This window comes from Carlito syrichta, unplaced genomic scaffold, assembly GCF_000164805.1.
Source record: "Carlito syrichta isolate Samal-C Ts95f unplaced genomic scaffold, Tarsius_syrichta-2.0.1 Scaffold123453, whole genome shotgun sequence".
Taxonomy (NCBI): domain Eukaryota; kingdom Metazoa; phylum Chordata; class Mammalia; order Primates; family Tarsiidae; genus Carlito; species Carlito syrichta.
In genome coordinates this window covers 1,761-12,004 of record NW_007067549.1, presented here as the reverse complement: position 1 = coordinate 12,004, position 10,244 = coordinate 1,761, and the positions used below count along the sequence as shown (strand labels likewise).

The following is a 10,244-nucleotide window of genomic DNA, read 5'->3' as shown; positions in this document are numbered from 1 at the left end:
CACCTGATTTGTGCCAGATGAGGCCCGCCGAAGAGCAATTTCTCTGAGAGGACGGCCCCATCCTTCCTTCGTCACGGTGGGCTATAATTCACTCTGAGGTTTTCTTTACATACACGGAGGGCCGGGACCCTGAGTGTTCCTCTAAGCTGGCGCTCAGCAGAAGCACCTCCCGCTGGGCCTTCAGGGACCAGTTCGTGGCGAGCCCCCAGGCCCCACCCTGCCTGGGGCCTGGGGACCAAGGAGTGACACCCTGTAGTTGCTGGACGGCACAGCGACACCACCCTCAGCCTAGGAAGGCAGGCCTCGGGCATTAGGACTGGGGGTGTGCTCGCTCAGGCTTCAAAGCCACAAATCTGGGACCTTCTCTTTCATTCCATTTGTGAGAATGTTAGAGATTTCGACACAAAATACGTAAGAAAATGACCGCTCAAAAAAAGTTTATTGTGATTTGACGACACTCACGTTTCAGTTCCAAAAACAAAGAGAATACAGTACAGCTGTCCCTCCGTATCCAGGGGGGATTGGCTCCAGGACCTCCCTCAGATACCAAAATCAGAGGACACTCAAGTTCCAGAGATCAAATGGTGTTGTATGCTTTAAATCATCTCCAGATTATGGATAATACCTAATACAATGTAAATAGTTATTATACTATCTATTTTAGGAATAATGACAAGGAAAAAATCAGTACAGACATGATTTTTTTAAAGAAATATCCAAGGTTGGTTGAATCCACAGATTTGGAACCCATGGATACAGAGGGCTGACTCTGTGAGGGGAATCTTTAGGGTGGAAACATTTCTTAGAGATGGTTTATGACCACACCACTCCAGAAAGAGCAATTAGACACACCTCATTTTACTGTACTTCACAGATAATTGCGTTTTTAAAAATAAGCTGAAGGTTTATAGCAAGCCTGTGTTAGGAAAATCTATTTTAGTGCCATTTTTACAACACCATGTGCACACTTTGTGTCTCTGTGTCAACATTTCTTAGCAATAAAGTTTTTTTGAAATTAAGGTATATTCATTTTTTAGACATAATGCTATTGCACATTTGATAGACTCTTAATGTAGTATAAACATAATTGTATATGCACTGGGAAACCAGAAATAACTGTGTGACTCACTTTGTTGTGACATCTGCTTAACTGTGGTGTCTGACATTGAACCTGCACTATCTCTGAGGTATGCCTGGACTTTACCCTGAAAGTATTTCCGATGAGGCAAGCAAGGCCCGGCGGGCGAGGGTGGCGGGGAGGTGGGCGTGCAGCCAGGGAAGACGGGGCCAAGTGCACTTGGGTCTGCAGCTTCGCTCCATGAGCCACCGTCTCCTTCAGGCAGCTACTCAGAAGTCACTGGGGAGGGAGGGGGTGTACCCAGAAGGTACACGTGATTCCAGCATGGGCCACTCTGAGGCCCTGAGACCACAGGGCCGGAGGGGAATCCAGTCCTGCAACAGGTGCTTGGAAGAGGCGTCATCTTTCCAAGATGAGGCCCTGCTGGAGGGAGAATCCGGCGTAGCCACAGAGCCAGCCGAACCTGGCAACCTCCTCCAGACCCACGCGAGGAGAGGACTCAGAAGACTGCCACCAAACCCCACAGCAGACAGGCCTTGGCTTCTCACCAGTGTGCTGGTCAGAGGGCTGTCATCAGCGTACACAGCCAGAAAAACAGATTCTTCACCAATAACTTCTGGCACAAGACACGCACAGCAGTAGCCTCTTCAGCTTAAGGGAAGACGCTGACGACGTGGAGCCTTCTCACAGAGACCTGCTGGCTTTCTCCCAATTCCCCAGTTAAGAGTCACAGGGTCATCTAGAAGAAACCCCGCCTCCCAGAGGAGCGGCCTAGTCCTAGTCCTCGTACTGAATCTCGGCCCGCAGCTCCTTGGTGAGGTAGTTCGTCAGCATCGCCAGCAGCTGCTGCTGCAAGGCCTCGCTGCCCATGACCAGTGCCGTCAGCTGCACAGCATCCGTCCACTCCAGGTTTCTGATGATGGCCGTGGCTTCGTTAAAGAGCTTCTGCTGCTCGGCAGGGGGCAGCTCCATTACGATCTGAGGAACGGGCTTAAACTGCCCACTCGTCATCCAGGCACCTAACAGGCCCCCGACAGCCCCCCCTGGAAAACAAGGAGAGGCCAATTAGTGGGGATGTGTTCCGAAACGATGGCCTGCCTTGAGTTCTCACTGTGAGCACATCCCCTGTCGTGATGAGTAGGCACATTCACGAGCGCGTGGCCGCGGACCAGGCTTCCGCCTGCTCCGTCGGGCAGCATGGAGGGCAAAGGTTCATGTGGCCTTCGGTCGATTTGGCTCAGATAACTGACACCCAAACATGCCCTTCCCCACGCTCCACACTTAGGGATGCAGAAGGAAGCACACATCATCGCCCACTCAGATCTCAGGGGCGCTAACATCGCCTTCAGGGGCTGACAAGGCTCCCACACCTCCCACAAGCATCCCTCTTCATCCCACAGGAGAAGGCTGAGAAGCAAATGCATCTTCGGGAAAAGCCATCTCAGTGAGCCCACACTTCCTCCAGGGGGCACCTCGCCCCTGAACTTAGGAGATGTCCCGTGAGCTCACAGAGTTCAAGGACCCAGGGCGTCTCCTTAAGATTCTTTTCTCTTGAAGCAACATTTTTCACGTAATCCTCCAAGTTGTACAACGACAGACAGCAAATTGAATGTAGTTTACGATTTCTCTTTCTGCTATTCAAAAAAGGGCACAACCCTGATTTTACAACGTAAATGTATTGCCAAAGTTAGGTCCTGCTATGCTGGACTCAAAAACCTCGTATCAACGGAAAGTTCTACCTCAAGAGGCCACTACAGGATGGTGTAGGGTTAGAGAGGTGCCCGAAAGCAGGGGTATCGAACTCGGTGCCTTCAAGAGCCAGGGAGCCAGGCAGGCGACGCAAAGGATGAAGGGGGTGGAGCAGGTCTTACCTGGCCCCTCCGCAACTCAGGTCTGGATGGCAGCCAGCTCCAACAGGCCATGCTAGCCTGGGGTTTGGGCTGCAGCACCGAGCTAGATCGATCTCCTGTGGCCTGGGACTCAGAAGACCTGGAGAGCTGAGTCCCTGTCTAAGGGACAGCTGCTACCCCACAGAGAATACCAGATTCGCATCTTTAAAGCATCTCACAATTTTTAAATATTGCCCATCAGACATTTAAAGATGAAGCCTGCTAGAATTGATGACTCCCTTCCCACAAGCAGAGTAAGGAAAGGGAAACAGGAACACGACAGCAGACAATCCCCGCAAACAGGACCTCAGCCAAGTGACCAAGGTCCACGTCACCAATGATGTCATGTCAATGTCATCTACCCCTGAAACAATGCGGGGGCACTTTACCTCCAGGAACCACATTCGACAAATTCAAATGGTGAGATGATCTACAAAATACCTGCCCAGTGTTCCTCAAGCCATCAAGGTCATAAACAAGGAGAGCCTGAGAAGGTGTCACAGGCTTCCTAAGGAAACAAGCTGGTTAAATGCAACATGGTATCTTAGACTGGATCCTGAAACCCCAAAAAAGGCCATGAATGAAAGACTGGTGAAGCTGGGCTCGGTGGCTCAGCCTGTAATCCTGCGCCTTTGGGAGGCTGAGGCAAGTGGATTGCCTGAGCCCGTGGGTTCGAGACCCACCTGGGCAACTTGGTGAGACCTCATCTCTACAATAAATCCAAAAATCAGCCGGGCGTGGTAGCACATGCCTGTAATTCCAGCTACTTGGAAGGCTGAGGCAGAAGGATCACTGGAGCCCGGAAGGCAAGGCTGCGGTGGCTGGGAGCGGCCACTGCATTCCAGTCTGGGCGACCGAGTGAGACTCCAACTCAAAAAAGAAAAAAGAAAGACTGGTGAAAACCAAACCAAGTCTGGAAAATGGCCAGTAGGAATGTATTAGTGTTGGTTTCTTAGTTTTGACAAATGTTGGGTAGTGCTTGTTCACATTAGAGGAACTGAAACTGGGCAAAGGATAAATGGAAGCTCTGTACTAGCTTGGCAACATCCCTGTAACCTAGCATCATTTCAAAATGAAAAGCTTATTTTTTAAAAATGCAGCCCAAGCTGGGTACGGTGGCTCACGCCTGTAATCCCACACTTTGGGAGGTGGAGGCAAGAGCCCACAGATTTGAGACCAGCCTGGGCAACTTGGCAAGACCTTGTCTCGATGATAAAAATAAAAATTAAAAAAACTGCCAGGCGTGGTGATGCACACCTATGATTCCAGCTACTTGGAAGGCTGAAGTGGAAGGATCGCCAGAGCCCAGTAGGTCAAGGCTGCGGCAGCCATGAACGCGCCCCTGCACTGCAGCCTGGGTGACAGGGTGAAGGGGCAAGGAAAACAGAGGAGAAGCTGACAAGAGGTGTGCTGTATGCATGAGAGGAGGAGGACCCTGGGCACGTCCTTGGCTCAGGTGGCTTGGCTACCCAGCCGGGACAAAGACAGTAAACCAAATGTTCTGTAAACCAGGTGTTTTTCGGTGGAGCATTGGGTTTATCAGGAAAGTGGACTCGGACCCTAGCCAAGTGTGAGTTCATGAGTACTGAGTTAATTGACGCCCGCTCTGTTAGCAAGGGGGGCTCCTCTTTGTCTGAATACAGCATGGGAAAGAGCAGCAAGGGAGAGCCTGAGATTGAGGTTCTCCATCGGGTGACGTTCCCTCCGGGGCTGTCCCCGTCTGGGTGATGAGGATTTCCCCGAGGTAGGATCGCAGGACAGTGGTAAAGTGTTTTCCCCTCTTTTTTTCTTTTTTCTCCTTAATAATATATATTTCTATATCTAAAGAAAGCTGTTTAATTTTCTTTTGCTGGTGTGTGGTGGTGTTCTTTGCGGATCGGGCCCAATTAATATTAGACCGTGGACGGCAATACAGGAAGATTCCTTGCTGTCACACAGAGTGAGACACCGACTCAAAAAAAAAAAAAAAAAAAATGCAGCCCAGGCCAGAGAAAACCCACTTTGTAGACTGGACTCATGACAGGCAGCAAAACCAGTGCTTCCTCAGGAAGCCAAGCAGAGAGGCACCTGGAGCAGACATCCTGTAGGACCAGGGCCAGCCTCATGCCCTGGAGGCCGAATGCTGCCCCTGGACAGAAAAGCAGCATTCTGGGGAGGGAAGCCAGCCGATTCTCAGGTTTTCCTGAACTTTTCCCCATGACACCAGTGAAACACTTAAGTCGACAAGAGTTGCACTCATCTGCACTAAACCTTTATGAGAACATCAATATTTGATTTAGAGCACCACTTAATGCAAAAAGTCACCGGGAATATCGACCAGCAAATTACTGGCTCTTCAGAGAAAAGAAAATTCCTTTGTTTTCTGGGTAAAACGATGCTCCCACCCATGACCAGGGGCTGGAAGTAGTGAATCCCCCTGAGTTCTCTTTGCAGACATCCTGTTCTTCACCAGCTTTTACTCAACCTGAAGAAAATATGTGCTCCCAAAATGGCATCTGGGCACAATTCTATGATACAATGATCCCAGTAAGCCCTCCCCTGGCACTGAGATGGGGGTGGGGACAAAGACACAGAATGTCATTGAGAAGAAGGAAATGGCCTTGTCTCTCTTTCTGGTTCCTTCCTGGATGGCAAGAAACTCAAGCCAGGACTCACTAATTCATGGAATTTGGATAGGAAAATACAGAGCAGGAAGGTCTGGGACCGCCAACGGGCGTCTTTTCCTCCCCAGTGTAGCCTCAGCTTACTGAAATGTCCTTGAATGCCAATCCCACTACTGAAAGGAAGAACAGAGCAGGAAGCTTTGCCAGTCAGCTGGGAAGCCAAAGCCAACTTCAGCAGAAAGGTCGTTTTCTCTCCAGCCTGCTGTGTGAAGGCTGAAAGCTGTGCAGGAAGGATTTCCACTGGACAGTGACCTCTCCAAAGCCCCTGTAACCTGGTGCAGGCTGCCCAGCACAGAGGAGGCACTCACTGAATACTCACTGGGCCCAAGATACCGGATGCCAAGTCACAAGAATGCCAATCAAACTGTGTCACTGGACCCACCTGAGGCCACCTCCAGGGAGGTCTTACCTATCCCCACCTCAACTCAGGTCTGACTCACTCTATCCTGGCCTATGGTTTGGACCACAGCTCTGAGCCTGGGAGATCTTCTAAAACCTAGGACACAGAAATTCTTCCTGCCCCTAATCCAAAGGAATTAACTTCATCCTAACTCCAAGGGACGAGGGGAAAATTAGCTAAATGTTCATCTGCTGCCAGAAACTAGCTCCCATGCAGAAGCAGGTAGTAAAGTGGGGGCTAGGGTGGGCCCTCGAGGAGTAAAAGACAGTTCTCTCCTCCTCGCTGTCTGCTTTTTCTGCACTGGAATTTTTGCCCTCAGAATGGGAGCACTCACTCTGAATGAGAAGTCTTGGGAGAAATGGTCGTGCAGCCCCTGCTCACAGGAGGTGCTCGGCAAATCCCAGCTTCCTCCCTGGCTCCCTTCTGGAGTGACATGGTGACCATGGGGGGCAGGTGAGAGAGGCCATCCCAGGGGCCCAGGACACTGATGCCTTCAGGATAGATCACACCTCTGGGGGCAGGACAGGGCAGTCACCCTGAGTATTCCCTTGGAATCCCTGCACGAAGGGAAGACGCCGTCGGGGTGAGCGACACACCTGCCGTTCTCAAGCATGTCTGCGCCGCTAAGACACTCCCACGGAAGTTGGCTTGTGTCTTCAACAGGACCGACGACACACACAAAGCTCACCTCGCAGAAGCAGCCTTCACGCCAAGCTTCTCACACAGCGCCTGTGGCCCAGGCCCTTTGACGACAGCCGGAAAGGCCAGCTGTCCCTGCGAGACACCTGCACTCACCCACAGCTAGTCCCGGAGGGCCGCCCGTCAGGCCGCCAATGAAAGCCACGGCCCCTGTGACCAGGGCGCCCCTCCCAGCGTGCTTGACAGCTGCCTTCATCCTCCTGCTCCCGGAGATGGAGCACAGCAGCTTCAGGACGTCCTCCACCACGACAGGCATCTTGGCAGGCCCTTCAGGAAAACGTTAAAGGCGGGTGTTAGCAGATGCGACAGGATTTCCATCCAAGTGTCACTCTCCCTAGAGGCTGGGGGAAGGGTCCCCATTTTTGGAGGGAGCAGTAGCTCCGGTGTGGACGGCACAGCATCCAGAGAGGGACAAGTCCTTTGTGACCCACAAGGCAGGCAGCAGTTAGCGACAAGCAAACAGAAGCAGCCGAGGAGACGGCAGGTCTTCTTTGCTGTCTGATTAACTTCTGATCCGTGGCAGATTAAGAAGCAGTCCCAGCCACAGGTTCTGCCCGTTCATCACAAGGGAGGCAAGTCTGACCTCTCTGGCATCAGAGGCCTTTCAGCTGGCTCAGGCAATCCTCTGCACACAAAATCTGGCAGAGACCAGGAAGTCCCGCCCCGGGCTCTGTTTTGTGTGACCGGGCATCCGAGCCATTGTCAAGCCAGGAAGGGGAAAGGACGGGACTCTGTGACCACACTGGCACAGCCCGCGGCGTGACCCAGAGCAAGTGTCAGAGACCTCACCTCTCAGATGGGCTTGTCTAAGACCCTTCAGGCTAGACTCTGCAAGGAATGGGCAAAAAGTGCTCAGCTCGAGTTTGAATACGGTAGTCTGGGACACTACAGGCTCAAAATGAACATTCTGTTACTAATACAGCACGCACTTCCTGAAGCAAGTCCTCCCAAAAGTCAGCACAGTTCCACACAGGACAGTAGCACCAGGCACAAGACGAGGCAGTGAGATGAAGCGACAGAACATACAAGAAGCCAAGGAATTCCGGGGTCTGCCGGAGTTACGGACAGACGGACAGATGGACCTTTAGAGCAACCCTCAGCGGTCAGGAACTGCTTGCCAGACTGGTGGGGAGGCGGAAAGCAGGGCTGGGGCAGGCTCCGGAAAGCCCGACCCTGAGGAGCACCTGGCAGGACCGAGAAGGAAAACCCAGAGGCCAGCAAGCTGGTGCTTCTCCTCGGAGCTTCGGAAGGACCAGGCTCCACCAGCGCCCTCCCTTCTCTCCAACACATCCGGGGATCCAGGCTCAAGCACTGAAACGGCTGCTAAATCAACTTGCCTGAGGAGGTTGGGACCAGACTGTATTACTCCCTATCTTTTGGTTACATGGGCTTTTTTGACCCAAGAGTAACCCAAAACCAGAAGTCTCTGATGTCAAACTGGTCTCCCAATCCTGGTGGAAAAGTTTTGAGCCCTTCACAAATCCATCCCCTACGCTACTACCACAAAGTCAGGTTTTCGGAACTCTTCTGCAGTCCCAGGAGAGGTAGGAAGTATCTGTGCTGCCCTGTAAATGCCTTCTTTCTTCCTTCTGACAGACTTTAGACCTGTGACTCTCCACGGGCACAAGGAATCAGAGGACCTTGCTAGATACTGTTGGTATGGCCAGGTGAGACTGCACTTCTCACCGGCCCCCAGGTGGTCTTCCAACCTCACTTTGGGCAGCAGGAGTCTAGGAGAGCATGCCCCAAGGCTTTGATGTCTGTGACTCAGTCCTCAAATTCAGAAATTACAGAGAGGAGCTCCCAGATGTGTCTTTTTGGCCCGTGGAAGGGCAGGCCTTGCGGGGCTCCTCAAGGGACTGAAGAACTCCGGCTTGCCTGGCCCTGTCCTGGCTGCCCTGGACCCGAGTCTGCTGAGACCCCCTGGCTTCCAGGCCCTGCCCCAATCACTCTGCTTTCAGACAGGCCAACGGTCTCCTCCTCCTCCCCAGAAAAGAGGCCCCTTCCACGTCTCCAGTGACCAAGAATCGTCCATCAACAAACATCATGACAATAAAATGGCATGGTCACAGCGACGGGAATGAACGTGGCAAAAGCCACCCCCAGAGATGGGGAGATGAAGGGTATAACCTGATGCATCAGTAGCCATGGTCCTGGAAAGACCACACAGACAGACTGAGCTGTGTTTCAAACACATGCTAATATAACCCAAGGAAGTAACTTCACTGTGAAATCTTTCAAAAAGCTCAAAACCCTACTGTAAAGTATCTAATCACCTTTTAGCTTAGCTCTGGCTTTCATCTGTCAATTACACTGAAAAAGGGGAGGCACAGCCCACGTTTCAGCAAGGCCCCTCTGGAGGCTGCGGAACCTCTCACTCCCAGGGGTGTGACGACCCTGAGCTCTGCTGCACTCAGTGACCAAGGCTGGCTTCCAGGCCAGTGACCAGACACCACTCCTGCAACAGGTCTTCTGCAGAATTATGGAGCTGCACTGTCAAAAGCAGTTTCTGCACAGCAAGAAGAGGCATGCAAAGAGGCAGGAAACAGATACACACCCACTTCACCTTGACTGTCATCCAAAAAGCCCAGCTTCCGACCCGCTCCGAATGGCTAGAGTCAAAGCCCACGGGAGCTAAAGAGGCGTCCTTGTGCAAATGCTGCTTCCAACCTCCGCGTGGCCCCACCAGGCCACGCAAGCCCATGGCTCTCCAGACCAGAGGGCCAGCAGGCATCACAGCATGTGGGAGGGCAGGGGAGGAAGTAGCCCGACTCCGGCTGGATTTTAGTAGCTCCAGGCCACAGGTAGAGGTGGCGTTCTGGCTGCCTCAATCCAAGGGAAAGCTGGTTTAATTTTCTTTGCAAGAATCACTTCAAAAGTTAGGCATCAATAGACTCTTTTGTGGAAGAAAGGCTAGTAACCCCATCTCCTGAGCCCTTGCTAAAAAGCTCAGCTTCCTGAATTCTCCAGGCTTGCCAGATTGAGAGGGACGCCCAACCCACTTCTCCTGCTCCTACCCAAAGGCTGCCTCTGTCTGCAAATGACAGGGGGGTGGGTGAGAAGGGAGGATGGGGACAGACCTCGAGGGGTGGGAGTGTGGCTCCCCCCCACATCACACCTATTTCAGACTCAGATTTGCCCACAAAATGCCCTGATCATGGGAAGCCCATCTGCCAGCCACAGGGAAGGCAAATGCCAACTTGAAGCCCTGGTGTCTTGCAGGCACCCAGACTTCACTGGGACGCACAGCGAGATGGAGATGAGCCCATCCCTCCGACTGCAGCCTGAGTTTCTGGGTTTGGGCCAGATTGTGAGAGACGGGGAGAGGAAGGCTTCGGAGTTAACACAGACCTCCACTTACTCTGTTCTTTTAAAAAAAAAAAAAATAGAAAATGGAGCCTCTTAAGGGTCAGCACGCTTTTTTTTTTTTTTTGAGTTGGAGTCTCACTCTGTCACCCAGCCTGGAGTGCAGTGGCCGCTCCTGGCCCCCGCAGCCTCAACCTGCTGGGCTCCAG

At 52.3% G+C, this 10,244-nt stretch overlaps 1 protein-coding gene across 2 annotated transcripts; it reads right to left on the bottom strand.

The window, feature by feature from the left end:
• Positions 1-420: 420 nt before the first annotated feature.
• On the bottom strand, positions 421-6,998 carry CUNH19orf12 (chromosome unknown C19orf12 homolog). Of its 2 annotated transcripts, none has more exons than XM_008048431.2 (2): positions 6,826-6,998; positions 421-2,121 (listed from the first exon to the last, which is right to left on the bottom strand). In XM_008048431.2, the coding sequence occupies exons 1-2, from the start codon at positions 6,983-6,985 to the stop codon at positions 1,856-1,858; spliced, it is 426 nt and encodes a 141-aa protein (XP_008046622.1). In that variant the 5' UTR covers positions 6,986-6,998; the 3' UTR covers positions 421-1,855. The 2 variants fall into 2 exon arrangements, with proteins under 2 accessions (XP_008046622.1, XP_008046624.1); XM_008048433.2 differs by lacking the exon at positions 6,826-6,998 and adding an exon at positions 6,719-6,776.
• Positions 6,999-10,244: the final 3,246 nt, after the last annotated feature.

Coding starts and splice junctions, on each gene's coding strand:
- CUNH19orf12 (XM_008048431.2), bottom strand. CDS start 6,985: ATGCCTGTCGTGGTGGAGGACGTCCTGAAGCTGCTGTGCTCCATCTCC. Junction 2,122..6,825: donor CCCTCCGGGACTAGCTGTGG/GTGAGTGCAGGT, acceptor CTTGTTTTCCAG/GGGGGGCTGTCGGGGGCCTG.